General features: G+C 39.4%; 1 protein-coding gene across 3 annotated transcripts in view; it reads right to left on the reverse strand.

The window, feature by feature from the left end:
- Nucleotides 1-789: 789 nt before the first annotated feature.
- The window catches only part of nrg2a (neuregulin 2a), a 133,349-nt gene continuing 117,411 nt past the window's right edge, over nucleotides 790-16,727 (reverse strand). For 2 of the 3 annotated variants that reach the window (XM_051676902.1, XM_051676900.1), the window contains 4 exons: nucleotides 12,099-12,222; nucleotides 11,870-11,997; nucleotides 10,732-10,956; nucleotides 790-3,931 (listed from right to left, as the gene is read on the reverse strand). In XM_051676902.1, coding sequence (XP_051532862.1) covers nucleotides 3,280-3,931; nucleotides 10,732-10,956; nucleotides 11,870-11,997; nucleotides 12,099-12,222 — 1,129 coding nt within the window. In that variant the 3' untranslated portion in view covers nucleotides 790-3,279. Of the gene's footprint in view, nucleotides 3,932-10,731; nucleotides 10,957-11,869; nucleotides 11,998-12,098; nucleotides 12,235-16,727 lie in introns of all 3 variants that reach the window. The other variant, XM_051676901.1, reaches the window with a different exon arrangement.

The raw sequence follows: 16,727 nt of genomic DNA on the forward strand, positions 1-16,727 counted from the left end.
TTACCACAGTAAATATGGTTGCACACCTTTATAATGGGGGTGTATCAAATCATAATGCTGTGTACTGTACAAGTGTGTATGGTCTATTTCAGTGGCTTTCAACTGTTAGGAAGAGACCCGAAAATGTGTTGCAAGTCTGTTCTAATTGGGTTGTGGACAGCGGGCAAAAAACAATGCTAAATATAAAAAATAAAATGCAACTAACTATATTTTTGTGCATAGTTATGTATTTTGACAGTATAAAACAGCATTTTGCTACAAATTCAGGTGTCACTTTGTAGAAGCTAGTCAGAAGTAGGCCGATGGCTACATGGACAGGTTGCGTGACATGCCCTCATCCTTGAAAACCATGAACAAAACTACACAGGTAAAACAAAATACAATCCCGACTACATTAAAAACAGGTCTACTTGCAGTATAAACAGGTTATACTGCAAGTGAACTTGCAGGATAAACATGGTTTGTGCCGAGTTTGCCAACCACAAGGAGTTCTGTGCAGTGGTGGGAGCATAAAACCATCAAAATTTAATTTTGTGCAATAAACAATTGTGCCAGGTCGCCTCTTGATGTCCAATCTGGGTCCTAAAGCAAAACCAGTTGAGAACCACCGGTCCATTTGGCATCTGCTCACACAGAATGACTCTCTTCCCAGTGTTCCGGTTTCTGTGCAATGGAATAGTTTACCTAGTGGCTTCATCTTTCACTCTTTTAAGGGAAAGAGATTTGGAAAAATTCAACATCATAACCACACAGATGAGACAAACAACAGGTCAGATATGGGCACATGTGTCAAAATGATACCAAGAAATATTTATTTTCTTATAAGAACAGGTTTTTTTTCCTTTTTATTTTTACAGTCTATGACAGTCAAGTGTGTTTGTCTCTCTTTTTTTTTAAATCCTCTAGAAGTTTTCCAAGAATGGACATGGTGGGGAAAAAGATTCCTTTTTATTGCTGAATGTAAAAAAAAACAAACAAACAAAAAAAAAAACACTTCCACTGACTTGAGAAAAAGAAAATCATCTGCTGCTTGTACCATGCACCCATCTAACCTTGACCACAAGGACATGCAGAGGTGAGGTGTTTAAACGTTGCAAGCGAGGGGGAAATCAAAACTAACCATCAGAGGTTGAGTTATCAGGGGTGGGGTTGTGAAATCACATTTATAAACTAACTAGAGCACTTTCTTTTTGGCATTTTTAAAGCATACAAAAATCCAAAATGTGAAGGGGTAAACATCTAGTGTAGTTCTAGTCATCAACCTTCAAACAAAACATTTCTTCATTTAAAAAAGAAATGATATTCCATTGGGTTGTCATAATACAGCATTAAACCCCTTTAAGGATTTAATTACCAAAATAATCACAACTCATTTTATCTCATTTTATGGAAGAAGTGCATGAAAATATATGTAACACGTATCTGCCTAGTTCTAATCTTCTTCCTGTACTTTATGTGCCTTACCGAATGGACTTCATCTGCTTTAACATGAATATTCTTTAAGCTGATACTGACTGTGGACGCTCTTTGCAGAAGGTGACTAGTTAAAAACAGCTGATTATAATATACTTAATCTCACTGATTAGGTTCTGGATGTAGGAGTGTCTCCCTCCAAACAGAGCCAGTCTGTGCAGCTGTTTGTAGTTTGGTTTGGTCTGGGCCAAGTGATTGCTTCAAAATGAAGATGAAGGCATAGCTTTGTATTATAGTTGCATATTAGAAATAATGATACACTGATTTTATAGTGTACTTTAATAATATTAATTATAAGCTCTATTTGGTGTCTTACTGGTTGTGAATATGAAACAGTATGAAATAGTTGGACTTAATGAAATAAATGGACCACAAATGTAAAAACAAGACAGCAAAACATACATTCTCCACATTACACACCGTTCTTATCTCAAAAATGAAATGCAGTTGAACGCAAGTAGAATATAAAGTTTGCATATTTTGGCATTTTAATGACCCCTAGTAATTCACAGCTATGTGTCTTGTCATTTGAGTCTGTGTTTGTTGTGAGTATTTTGCACAGAAATTCCATTTCACTCTTCCTGTCCTGGAGTACAGGGACATTCGTCAATCTCTTTTCAGTCCTCTGCGTGAGGGAGATGTGTAGTGGAGTGAGGTCCTGAGACACTGTGAGGCCTTCCATTCATCCATACTCTCTCTCTCCCTCCCTGTCAATTTATCTCTCCGCTGGCCGCACTAACCGGATGGATGTGCTGATAATGAGGGTGATTAGACAGAATGATTGGAAGGTGGGTTGAGTGGGAAAGACTATATGTTCTTTATTTCTTTGTTATCTGTCAAAAGCTATTAGCACTGACAGCCAAGTTCAACTCCACCAGCTGTTAGCCTGGCCCACGGCCCCCTAACATTTACCCTTTGGAATGAGAAGGCTCCCATGTGACAAACCTTACCCTGTAGGAATACAATGCAAGTCAAGGCAGGGCATCTGAAAGAACAAATCAGGTGCCCACATGCGTAACTCTAGACAACAGCAGCATATTTCTCCGAGCCACAGTCATTCCCAGGCCTCTCGATCGCTCTGCCTACGCACCTTGCTGCGGTGCATGGCGGAGATATGTGTTTGGTCAGATGAAGCATTTCGACATTATCGCTCACACACGCACACACATATTTTATCGCCCCCACTTTAGACAGAGAAGGAACACCCGATTGCATTTGTCATCGATTTCCTGTTGGCAAAGCAACATGATCATAAAACATCTCTGTGGATCAAATTTATGTAAACATACACCTTAAGTTTGAGTGGTTTATATTGCATGATGTGGTGGTGGTGGTGGTGGTGGTGGGGTGGGGTTGGGGGTTAAAAGAGGGCAATGTCACAGTTCAAATAGGGGTTTGTGCCCAAAAGAACACAACCTGGAAAGAAAAGTAAGGAAAAAGGCCAAAAAGAGACAACAAAAGAGTAAACAAGTATAAAAAATGAGGCGTCCGTATAAGAAAGGCTACAAAAAACTCCACTGGCCCTCTGGCGTCGGCATACAGCAAAAGGCACCACAATATTACTCTATTTTTTTTTTCTTAATTTCTGAAAAAATTGGCACATATTTTTTATGCTGTAAATCAAAATGTACATATAAATAGAGTTTTCCCTATAAAAAAGTCTTTGCTGTTAACTAGTAGACAACTTTTGCTAAAATGAAAATAAATATTTCATTTGTTTAGAATATCTGTCAGTTATATAAAATAAAAATATTTCTTATAGGTGCAGGTCTATAGTAGATTGACTGTGTATAGATGTCATTCTCTCTAGTGGGGTGCATTGTCCAGTTTGGGCCGTGAGTGTGTCAGTCTGGTCTGTGTACTGGCACGAGGCCCATGCCGCCCGCTCTGGGCGTGAGAAGTCCGTGTGTCAGGTACGGGCCTGTAGAGGGTGGAGGGCTCGGCCACATTCATATTCTGCATACTTAGGAAGGGTGTGCTCTCACCTTCCTCCACTTCTGAGTCACTGTCTGACAGGCAACTGCGCGAGCCCAAGTCCCGGGACAGCTGGTAGCCACGCGGCGCCACGTGGCCATTGAGTCTGGACCTATGCCAGCGCTGACTGCTTCTCTTTGGTTGCTCCAAGGAGGACAGGTTCTCATGGGTGCTACCGTACTCCTCCTCCTGAGCCAGCCGGAAGGGGCTGGAGGGCAGGCTGCCCGAGCTGTCTTGCAGGTAGCTGGCGCGCTGCTGTTGCCGGTAGGGCTCGTGGCCCCGGGCCTCATGGAGGGGCACCTGGTAGCGGCGCAGCAGCGGCTGGTCCTCCACTGGTGGGTATGGAGCGTGTGCAGCAGGAGGCAAGGACATGGCGTGGCTGGCGTTGGGAGACGTGATCTGGAAGGTAGGCACCTGCGGGGGCAGTGAGTAATGGAAGTCCACGGGAGACAGGCGAGCCGGTGTGGTCAGGGCGGACACATACCTGTGGTGAGAGAAAGAGAGGGAGAGAGAGAGAAAGGAAGAGGAGCGAGCAAGAGTAGGAGAGAAGGTTTTGCAAAACAAATACGTATGAGTCAAATGTTTTCAGGTACAAAAAAGGGAAGAGAGCCACCACCAAAAGAAGACACTTTAAAAACAGATGCCATAATGTGGAATTCTAGATTGGTGTTGTAGGTGCTCTAATCAGTGGTATTAGGGAAAACAAACAAAAACTGAATTAAAATATTTTCTTTAAATATAAAAGTAAATTAAACTTTCTCCTGTAAAACCCTTTTAAAGCCTCTACATCATCAACATGATGAATACTTTGCTGCAAAACCTGTTGTATACAATGTACTACAGTAGATGTCTATTGACTCCTGGTGAAATTTCCATGCTCTTCTGAAAGTAGAAGACCTTGTAATATCGTTTCCAAAACAGCTGCCTTCTTATTGTGATGCACGTCTTTTGCTGTGAAATTTTTGTCGATTTTGATCAAGTAAAAGTAACAATAACGTTTATATTGTTACTGATATTTCAAAATTAGTATTTGCTGAATTGAAGCAACTTGTGCTTTGTTAAAATTTCATACATTATTTTTTATAGAATAATCATGTTGAAATGCGTGTATTAAATATGATACAACAGGCTATAACGGGTATATCTCTCAATCATCATTACAGTCCCACCACAATAAAAAACACAGAACATTGAATATAAAAATTAAATGTCAGTATAAGACATATTTAAAGTGGGAACTGACATTAATATATATTTTTATACATGCTCTGTCATAATAAATATCTCATAGTTTTACATTACAAGCTATTATGATATCATCTTACTATAACTTCCTAAGACCCATGGAAAAAAAAAAAGGTTTTACAATTTTAAGATTTTGTCTGTAGGTTCAAAAAATAGCTTAATTTAAAAATATATATATATTTTTTACAATTATTTCATTTGCCAAGCTTTGTAGGCTTAATAAGGGCTGTTAATTTGTATTGTTCATTGTTAGTTTGTTTATTAAACCTTTAAGCTCTGAGGGTGTTTTTAAAGATTTCCTGTTTCCGTGGCATACCCAAAATTAAAAGCTTATAAGTAAAAAAAAAAACAAACAAACAAAACAAAACAAAAACAAAGCAATCAGAAGTTATAGCATTTCAAAAACAATTTATCCTAGTGTCCAAAAACGTCTCCAAGTGTCCGAAAGCTTCTCCAAACACATAAAACATAATAATTGTACATAAGAACTAGTTACACATTGCAGGCGTGAGTAACGAGATCTCATTCAGTTCTATTCTGTGCCATTTGAACAATCATCGAGTCTGTTTCATGTACTTGGCGGCATCTCCTGGTGGCCATATGTAATTAGAGTGAATGATCCTCTCTGCCCATATTTGGATGACTTCCACCTGTGGTTGCAGTGATCTGAATCCTAATACGTTTGGTTTGATAGCGTTCCATGATGCTGGACAACGTACTACATCATTTCCAATTAAGTCATCTGATCCAGGAAAGCTAACTTGTTTTTAGCCAGATAGCAGATTATGTGCTGTGTGCACATTGCACTTCATGTGGATTATCTAATGATCTATGCATCCGATTATGTTGTGTATGGGCTTGTTTTAACGATAATCGCCTCCTCTAAGTAATGGTATGTGATATTTATGTTTATGTTCCGTTTATTTTTTGTGAAGTTATAAGCAAAAACGCGGCATATAAGCTATAAGTAAAACAAATAGACTGATTGTATTCTACTCTTTGAGAGCTTTCCATTGACATACACTATACTGCCAAAAGTATTCACTCATCTGCCTTTAGACGCATATGAACTTAAGTGACATCCCATTCTTAATCCATAGGGTTTAATATGACGTCGGCCCACCCTTTGCAGCTATAACAGCTTCAACTCTTCTGGGAAGGCTTTCCACAAGGTTTAGGAGTGTGTTTATGGGAATTTTTGACCATTCTTCCAGAAGCGCATTTGTAAGGTCAAACACTGATGTTGGACGAGAAGGCCTGGCTCGCAGTCTTCGCTCTAATTCATCCTAAAGGTGCTCTAACGGGTTGAGGTCAGGACTCTGTGCAGGCCAGTCAAGTTCTTCCACACCAAACTCGCTCATCCATGTCTTTATGGACCTTGCTTTGTGCACTGGTGCGCAGTCATGTTGGAACAGGAAGGGGCCATCCTCAAACTGTTCCCACAAAGTTGGGAGCTGGAATTGTCCAAAATCTCTTGGTATGTTGAAGCATTCAGAGTTCCTTTCACTGGAACTAAGGGGCCAAGCCCAGCTCCTGAAAAACAACCCCACACCATAATCCCCCCTCCACCAAACTTCACAGCTGGCACAATGCAGTCAGACAAGTACCATTCTCCTGGCAACCGCCAAACCCAGACTCGTCCATCAGATTGCCAGATGGAGAAGCGTGATTTGTCACTCCAGAGAACGCATCTCCACTGCTCTAGAGTCCAGTGGCGGCGTGCTTTACACCACTGCATCTGACGCTTTGCATTGCACTTGGTGATGTATGGCTTGGATGCAGCTGCTCGGCCATGGAAACCCATTCCATGAAGCTCTCTACGCACTGTTCTTGAGCTAATCTGAAGGCCACATGAACTTTGGAGGTCTGTAGCGATTGACTCTGCAGAAAGTTGGCGACCTCTGCGCACTATGCGCCTCAGCATCCGCTGACCCCGCTCTGTCATTTTACGTGGCCTACCACTTCGTGGCTGAGTTGCTGTCATTCCCAATCGCTTCCACTTTGTTATAATACCACTGACAGTTGACTGTGGAATATTTAGTAGCGAGGAAATTTCACGACTGGACTTGTTGCACAGGTGGCATCCTATCACAGTACCATGCTGGAATTCACTGAGCTCCTGAGAGCGGCCCATTCTTTCACAAATGTTTGTAGAAGCAGTCTGCATGCCTAGGTGCTTCATTTTATACACCTGTGGCCATAGAAGTGATTGGAACACCTGAATTCAATTATTTGGATGGGTGAGTGAATACTTTTGGCAATATAGTGTATGACACATGGTTATTTGATCAGTTTGATGTTTCTACAATAAATTAAAATAAATGTAGATTACAATAAAATGTGCAGACAAAATGGAACACTTCTGATTTGTCTGCAAATTTCAAAGCACATGTTCAATTTTGGTCATAATGCCTACATTCATTGTACAGTACAGATTCCAAGCTTTAAAACAATACCTTTTTTGTGTTGGTCAAGACTGCTGTTATTCATATTTTGATATTTATTTTTTTGTTGGCGGGCCCTATCTTTAATTTAGTTAAGTAATGTTAATGAATACATTGTGTTACCTTAAAGAACTTATAACATTTGAAACCTTTACAACTGGCCTTCATTAAAGATAAAAACGCCAATGGATAGTTATAACACTAGACAACCCAGACAGCGTTTAACATATTTAAATTATATCAGTTTATACATGAACTTTGGCAGCCCTAAAATTTTAAAACTTAATATAAAATAAAAGCTAAATATAAGGAAAAATTTAACTGAAACTAGATAAGGCTGAACTAAACCTAAACTAAATTAAAACGAACAGTCACTGAGTGAAAACTAATGAACTACATTAAAAAGAACACATAGAAATTAAAACAGAAATAAAAACTCCATTAAAAATTCTAGACTAATAACCTTGGCTCTAATGCTGTGGCTCATTTACAGTGCTTGTGTCTTGTGATGTTGCAGGATTGTGTAAATTTACCCCTATCTTGCTATGGCACTAGGAAAATTACAGTATGCACATTAAGACACGGCAGCTGAAAGCTCAGTAGCAAATTAGAGCAAAAGTGTGAAACAAATGGGGGCCACGTCAAACCTCTAAGACTATGTTTGGCATTGTAACTGCTGCACACACACAACCAGATGAATGACTATGCTTGCCTTCCGTTAGCATGCATCATGCTATACTTAATCAAGTAAATTTTCCTTGACGCCTTTGAAAGAAAAAATTATCCTATCCGTGCTTGCTCTGGCATGTGCTGTGTGAGTTAAAGTGAATGTGCGCTATTTGGGAAGGCCAAACTGAAGAAGATCAATTAAAGGGATAGTTCATCTAAAAATGAAAATTCTTTCATCATTTACTTACCCTCATGTTGTTACAAACCCCTATATAACTTTCTTTGGTCCATGGAACACAATAGGAGGTGTTACGCAGTATGTTAGTGACTGTCATCCTGCCTAACATCACCTATTGTGTTCCAAGGGAGAAAGAATGTCACACTGGTTTGGAACAACATGTGGGTGAGTAAATGACAGATTTTTCATTTTTGGGTGAACCACTCCTTTAACACTGGCCAGTCTATCACAGATTTGCAGAGCCTGAGGCAGATAGCTCAGTCGACTGCAGGGGTGGAGAGAAGGCAGAGAGGAAAGATGGAACGAGACAGAAAGAGTGCACAGCAGAGCACGAGAGACCTGTTTCACCCCTGAGATGATGTGTTGTTCACTCTTGTTGACTTAATGAACCCCTCACAGTATAAATTCTCCTGTTTTGGACCTTGCATGGCAGTGTGGGCGTTCTGCAGGCGAGAGATACAGTAACTGTAAATACAGCTGGCCGTGGGCTAGTTCCACCCTGCTTCCATACAAATACTGTGTATCTGGAGCAGCGAAGCTCTGCTTGACCCCGACTTCCTCTTTGACACTCACTCAGCTGAGCCAGAGCATCTGCACGATATACCCGATGAGTTTAATGCCCCCTTTACGCCAGGCATTAACATGCGTTGTCGGTGATTTGATCACAATATGATAAAAAACTTTTTATTTTTTTATTTTTATTGCATTTTTCTCCCAATTTGGAATGCCCAATTCCCACTACTTAGTAGGTCCTCGTGGTGGCACAGTTACTCACCTCAATCCGGGTGGTGGAGGACAAGTCTCAGTTGCCTCCGCTTCTGAGACCACCAATCCGCGCATCTTATCACGTGGCTCATCTTCCATGGCACCACAGAGACTCCGCATGTGGAGGCGCATGCTACTCTCCGCAATCCACGCACAAATTACCACGCACCCCATTGAGAGCAAGAACCACTAATCACAACCAAGAGGAGGTTACTCCATGTGACTCTACCCTCCCTAGCAACCAGGCCAATTTGGTTGCTTAGGAGACCTGGCTGGAGTCACTCAGCACACCCTGGATTCGAACTCACGACTCCAGGGGTGGTAGTCAGCGTCAATACTCGCTGAGCAACACAGGTCCCTCAGAATATATATCTTGATATTTTTCAGCAAATTGGTGATATTCGATACATATCTCGAAAATTATGTTTTTGCTCTGAAATAGCATAAAAGTGTTTGTTTGTTTTTTTAGTCAGAGGAACCATCATTTAATCTAAACAGCCATTGTAGCCATGTAGAATTAATATTTCAAAGGCATTAAATAAAAATCTATTTAAAAATGAAGGTATGTTTCCCACAGTTTTTCAATAAATTAACACAAGGGAGAGTAAAATGTAATCATTTTCATTGATTTGCACGTTTATACTTATATTTAACATACAATCATATATGGAAGCTTAATAAAAATCTTATTTACCTTCATATATTTTTACTAAAACATTTTTCTTTGTGAATGAACAAGATGTGTAAAAACTACTTCACTTATTTTTTGGAAAACAGATGAATATTGCATAGTACTAAATTATTACTGTGGAACCCAGTCAAGTTTATTATTATAATGTAATACTGGATTATTATCATTTTCAGCATATGATTTGTTAAATAAAATTAATATATTTCTGTCCTGTTTACTTCACCCTAAATTGGGGTTTCTATTTTGACACTGCATGCAGTCGTGTAAATTTCACTTCACCAGGAGCTTTTATTATAAAACGGAAAAGGGTCAAGTTTGTTTGACAGTTATGAGTTTTACATCTTGTGAACCGCTGTCAAACTCTCCTTTACTTTTCCGCGTTTGTAGATTTGTATAATAACTTAATAGCGGTCACTAATGTTTTGGAATTGCGCAAATGCTTGAACCAGCAGTACTTCACAATGCAAGTGTACTGCGCTAAAAACACAAGACCCCGCCGGCCTCATGCTTGCACACAAATCAGCGCATTGCCGGTTTATTCTGAAGCGCACACAGACCATGTTTATCTGTCTTTAATTGCAGCCTTTGGCAGTTAAATAATCACATATGATCATATCTTCATTTCGATGTTATTTTGATTAATTATACAGCCCTGAAGGATCGTGAAATTAGTCTACTGATGCACTCTATGAAACTTAATGGGCAAATAAAAGGCTCATTAAAATCATCACGATATTGTTGAATTTTATATCGTCAGCAAAATCATTGTGATTATATTGTGGGTATTCAATGTATCGCTCAGCTCTAATCACTTGCACACATTTAAGAGACAGTTCACTTGGAACACAAAGTGAGATGACAGGCAGTATATTAGTCTCAGTCAAGCTTCACTTTTATTGCATCTTTTTTTCCATTTAATTAAAGTGAATGTTGACTGAGGCTGTCAGTCCCTTTGGTGCTCCACAGAAGAAAGAAAGTCATAAAGGTTTGAGGGTAAGTAAATTACAGAATCATAATATTTTTGTGAACAATCCTTTAATGCCAGGTGTAAAGGGGCCCGAAGTGTTATATTCTTCATGTGCTTTGCGTATTGGCTATTGAAACTTTCACGCCACCCATGCCAGTCTCCAGGGGTTATGGAGACTACGCACTGGAATGCAGAGAAGTCTTAATGCACACACTAAAAATTGTTTGTAGTGCCATGGCTTGAGAGAGGGGGCGCTGTTTTTCACCTGTCGCTATGCGGAGAGTCCCCAAGCGAGTCGAACGAGTCGCCATACTGCAGGGCTGGCCGGTGGGGCTCAGTAAAGTCACAGTGTGCGGCACGCCTGGCCCGCGCCTCCATGCACGCAGGACTGCTGCATTTACTGGTCCCCACTGAGGACGACATCATGCCAGAAGGACAGTCGGAGAGGACGCTGTCTGTTCGCTCCAGACTCCACGTTCTCCCCTCGTGTCTAAGAAAGACAGAGAAAAAGAAAAGAGACGGAAAAAAAGCGGTACAGAAAAAGCGCATGAGATGCTTAACCCATATGTGTGTTTGCAAGAATGGGTTTGAGTGAAAAGCGTGAAGTCAGAGTCCTGCGAGTGATCAAGATGTATCCCTGAGTTTCACGTCACTTTAAAAGGGGTGAAAAATGGATGCCAGACTCAGATTCCATGTCAAGGTGCACCGGGGTGAGTGGAAGGGGAAAGAATGCTGAATGAGATGAAAACAGACATATGACTATGGTAGGGGGCAACTGGAACACGACGCTTGCTCTTGATAAGTAAAAATCAAAGTGTAGAGTACACACACATACACACACGGTGGGGACTTTCCATTGATTTATATTGTTTTTTATCTTAAGTTCACAAGAAAGGAAACTCTCAACTTTCTAATGCAATTACTATTATTTTTGCCTAGATATTATAATTGAAATGTTGGATGAAACTTTTGTTTTTACTTTAGTGAATAAAACTCAAAATGTTATTTAGGGTCAAAGTGACTCAAAATGATGGAGCAGGTCACATTTGGCCCCCACAATGTAGGCAAAACCTGACCTCCACACACTAACCCAGACCCCAACTTACTAACCCTAACCCACACAAAAAAATCTAACCCTAAAATACACCTTTTGCACTTTTAGGATAAAAAAAAAACCAAACAAAATAAACAAACAAAAGAAAAACATTATTTACTTTAATAAGGAATCATTGTTCCAAATTATTAAACTTTCCAATGACGTTCCAAAATTGCAAAATGTCCTTAAAGGGAGGTCAGATTTAGATTGCTTCTGGGGACAAAGTTGTCCTAAAACTATTTCTAAGTATGAATACACACACACACAACTGGAATGGTAAAGTAGGCCTTGCTGGCAGGGAATGTACCTGTGAGTGGAAGAATGCGGTCGGGTGGAGGAAATGTGGGATCTGGAAGACTGCCGGCTGCCAGGAAAAGACACCTCTGCTCCGTGTCTAATTACTCTCTCAGTTGCTGGAATATTCTTGGAGATATACTGCAATTAGGAAAGAGAAAGAGGCCTTCTTTTTAGACGGCTGACCACTGAAGAAGGTATGACTTCACAAGCAATGTCATTTAGTAAGAAGAATGACGTACATCTACCATGGGTATCTCCTCAGGACCAGGGCCTGGGTGATTCGGTCCGTTGGCCAGGTTCCGGTTGGGGTGATCCACACACATGTTCTGCCTCATATGATTGTGCATCTTCTTCCTCTGTTTCCTGGGGGGGAGGCTACAGTGAGGCAGTGTCACTCTCTCAGACACCGGCCCAGAGTCACATTTATCATGTCACATTTACAAGTTAATTGGCATGCAACTCCTTACCAGTGCTGCTGCTCAATTTAAAGCTGCACTTAGTAATTTATTATTTTGTATCGCTAGTGGATACAACATGGGTCTTAGAGTTTATACTGATACCTATCAGGTAGTGTCACGCAAACATTGTCTGCTATCAATGGCATAACTTTCAACCATGATTAATTTATTTTGCAACCAAAAGTGTCCAATAATTGGGTGGTATAAAAGAGTAATATTTGACTTGTCATGTGATCTCAAGTTGCATCATGAGGGGGACTCCCCTTATTAAGAATAAAACAGCGTTTTCTTCATCTAATGTGAGTGTACATAATTTTAAAGTAAAATATTTGTCAAATGTACTATTCATTTCATTAGGTGTAAATATACAGTATATATCTAAAATATGTATATACAAATTTTGGAAAATAAATATTACTATTAATTTCATTAGGTGTTAATTTATTCATTGATATATATATATATATTAATTAATGTGTTAATCACATGCGATTAATTAAAAAAGTTTAACGTATACATTTTTCTTAATCATATTTATCGTTAATACAGCATAAAACAGCATAAACACTTGTTGGGAGGCTGGAAGCTTTGTAATGTGTCCTCACGGAGTCATTACAGTGACGGACACCTCACAACAGCGCTTCCCTCTCAGTGATAAAATGATGGAGAAAATCCTCTTAGTACAAAACAAGCCAAGATGGCACTAGAAATCAAGCATTTTCAATGCATTTTAATTACTGAAACACTGAAGCATGCCAACAATCACTCCACTTTTCCCGTGGAATTCAAAGCGGTGCTGGACGCTGGCATTGACGCTCTAACACGAATCATGAACGCAGCTTCAAGATTGCTGTTACAAAGCGGACTGTCACAGTCTACCGTCAGATTAATATTGTGGAGGATGACAGTTTAAGAGATTTTATGCCCATTGCAATAAACACTAAACCTATTGGGACTAAAGCCATCTTTACACAGCAAAAGTGTCACAGTTGCATCTGAAGTGGAACTTAGGTGTAACAGCAGTTGCAAATGCATAAATAATGTTATAAGATGAATATTTTAAATGTAAAATTCTGAATATAGAAATATGAAATGAATGAAAATATGAATAAATACTCAACCTATGGGACCAATTCTTTCAATAAGTCAACCTCTCAATTAGACTTTGAGAAACGTTTAATGTTACTTGAATTGGTGACATTATATTATGGTAGGATTATGGTAGGAACATATGTTTGGAAAATGTTAATAAAGCATTATATTGTTACTTATTGTTTTGATTTCTTCCCAAGAATATGTGATAAATCGCGATTAAATTTTTATTTGACTGACAGCCCTAATATCTATCTATCTATCTATCTATCTATCTATTTATATATATAAATTTGAAGTCAGAAGTTTACATACACCTCAGCCAAATACATTTAAACTCAGTTTTTCACAATTCCCGACATTTAATCATATAAAACATTCCCTGTCTTAGGTCAGTTAGGATCACTACTTTATTTTAAGATTATGAAATGTCAGAATAATAGTAGAGAGAATGATTTATTTCAGTTTTTATTTATTTCATCACATTCCCAGTGGGTCAGAAGTTTACATTTTGTTAGTATTTGGTAGCACTGCCTTTAAATTGTTTAATTTGGGTCAAATGTTTTGGGTAGCCTTCCACAAGTAGCTTCTCACAGTAAGTTGCCGGAATTTTGGCCCATTCCTCCAGACAGAACTGGTGTAACTGAGTCAGGTTTGTAGGCCTCCTTGCTCGCACACGCTTTTTCAGTTCTGCCCTAAATTTTCTATCGAATTGAGGTCAAGGCTTTGTGATGGCCACTCCAATACCTTGACTTAGTTGTCCTTAAGCCATTTTGCCACAACTTTGGAGGTATGCTTGAGGTTATTGTCCATTTGGAAGACCCATTTGCAATCGAGCTTTAACTTCCTGGCTGATTTCTTGAGATATTGCTTCAATATATCCACATAATTTTCCTTCCTCATGATGCCATCTATTTTGTGAAGTGCACCAGTCCCTCCTGCAGCAAAGCACCCCCACAACATGATGCTGCCACCCCGATGCTTCACGGATGGGATGGTGTTCTTTGGCTTGCAAGCCAATTCCTCTAAACATAACAATGGTCATTATTGCCAAACAGTTCAATTTTTACTTCATTAGACCAGAGGACATTTCTCAAAAAGTAAGATCTTTGTCCCCATGTGCACTTGCAAACTGTAGTCTGTTTTTTTTTATGGCAGTTTTGAAGCAGTGGCTTCTTCCTTGCTAAGCAGCCTTTCAGGTTATATTGATGTAGATCTCATTTTACTGTGGATATAGATACTTGTCTACCTGTTTCCTCCAGCATCTTCACAAGGTCCTTTGCTGTTGTTCTGGGATTGATTTGCACTTTTCGCACCAAACTACATTCATCTCTAGGAGACAGAATGTGTCTCCTTCCTGAGTGGTATGATGGCTGCGTGGTCCCATGCTGTTTATTCTTGCATACTATTGTTTGTACAGATGAACGTGGTACCTTCAGGCATTTGGAAATTGATGAACCAGAGTTTTTTTCTGAGGTCTTCGCTGATTTTGATTTTCCCATGATGTCAAGAAAAGAGGCACTGAGTTTGAAGGTAGGCTTTAAAATACATCCACAGGTACGCCTCCAATTGATTACACTTCCTATCAGAACCTAATTGGCTAATTGTCTGAAGGCTTGACATCATTTTCTGGAATTTTCCAAGCTGATTAAAGGCACAGTTAACTTAGTGTATGTAAACTTCTGACCCATTGGAATTGTGATATAGTCAATTAAAAGTGAAACAATCTGTCTGTAAACAATTGTTGGAAAAAATACTTGTGTCATGCACAAAGCAGATGTCCTAAACGACTTGCCAAAACTAGTTTGCTAATATTAAATCTGTGAAGTGGTTAAAAATTTGTTTGAATGACTTCAACCTATGTGTATGTAAACTTCTGACTTCAACTGTGTGTGTGTATGTATATATATATATATATATATATATATATATATATATATATATATATATATATATATATACACACACACACAGTGCTGTGAAATGTATTTGTCCCCTTCCTGATAACTTCTATTTTTGTGTATTTTTCATACTAAATTGTTTTAGATCTTTAAATGAGATATAACATAAAACAAAGGCAACCTGAGTAAACACAAAATACAGTTTTCAAATATAATATATATTTTTTATTGAAGCAAAAAAGTTATCCAAAACCTATATCACCTATGTGAAAAACTAACTGCCCCTTTAAACTTAATAGCTGGTTGTGCCACCTTTAGCTGCAACCAAACACTTCCGATAACTGGAGATCAGCCTTTCACAACGCTGTGGTGGAATTTTGGCCCACTCTTCTTTGCAGAACTGCTTTAGTTCAGCCACACTGGAGGGTTTTTGAGCATGAACTGCCCATTTAAGGTCCTGCCACAGCATCTCAATCGAGTTCAAATCAGGACTTTGTCTAGGCCACTCCAAAACTTTAATTTAGCTTCTTTTGGATCATTGTCTTGCTGCATAATTCAGTTGCGCTTGAGCTTCAACTCACGGACTGATGACCAGACATTCTCCTTTAGGATTTTCTGGTAGAGAGCAGAATTCATGTTTCCCTCAGTTATTGCAAGTCGCCCTGGCCCTGAAGCAGCAAAGCATCCCCACACCATCAAACTCTACCACCAACATGCTTGACTGTAGATATGGTGTTCTTTTTGTGGAATTCTGTGTTTGATTTACACCAGATGTAATGGTAGTGATACTTTGTAATACAGCACTTTTCATACCACTGTCTCCTAAGATGATTCGCTTATGTTTTCCTCTCTTGTAAGTCGCTTTGGATAAAAGCGTCTGCCAAATGAATAAATGTAAATGTAAATGTAATGGGACCCCTGTCTTCCAAACAGTTTCACTTTCGACTCATCAGTCCACAGAACATTCTCCCAAAAGCTTTGAGAATCATCAAGGTGTGTTTTGGCAAATTTTACACGAGCCTTAAAGCCTAAAGAGCCTTTTCTGGGTTAGAGATAGTTTTCACCACGCCATTCTTCCATGGATGCCATTTTTGGACAGTATTTTTCTGATAGTGGAGTCATGAATAGTGACCTTTATTAATGCGAGAGAGGCCTGCAGTTCCTTGGATGCTGTCCTTGGAAGGTTGGCCATTTCTGGGATGGTTCACTACTGTGCCAAGTTTTCTCCATTTGGAGATAATGGCTCTCACTGTGGTTCTTTGGAGTCACAGAGCCTTTGAAATAGCTTTGTAACCCTTCCCAGAGTGTTGTATTTCAATCACCTTTTTCCACATCATTTCTGGAATTTCTTTCGACCTTGGCATAGTGTGCTACTGGGTGAGACTTTTTAGCCAACTTCATGTGGCTGAAAAAGTTC

Source organism: Myxocyprinus asiaticus, chromosome 38 (genome assembly GCF_019703515.2).
Source record: "Myxocyprinus asiaticus isolate MX2 ecotype Aquarium Trade chromosome 38, UBuf_Myxa_2, whole genome shotgun sequence".
Taxonomy (NCBI): Eukaryota; Metazoa; Chordata; class Actinopteri; order Cypriniformes; family Catostomidae; genus Myxocyprinus; species Myxocyprinus asiaticus.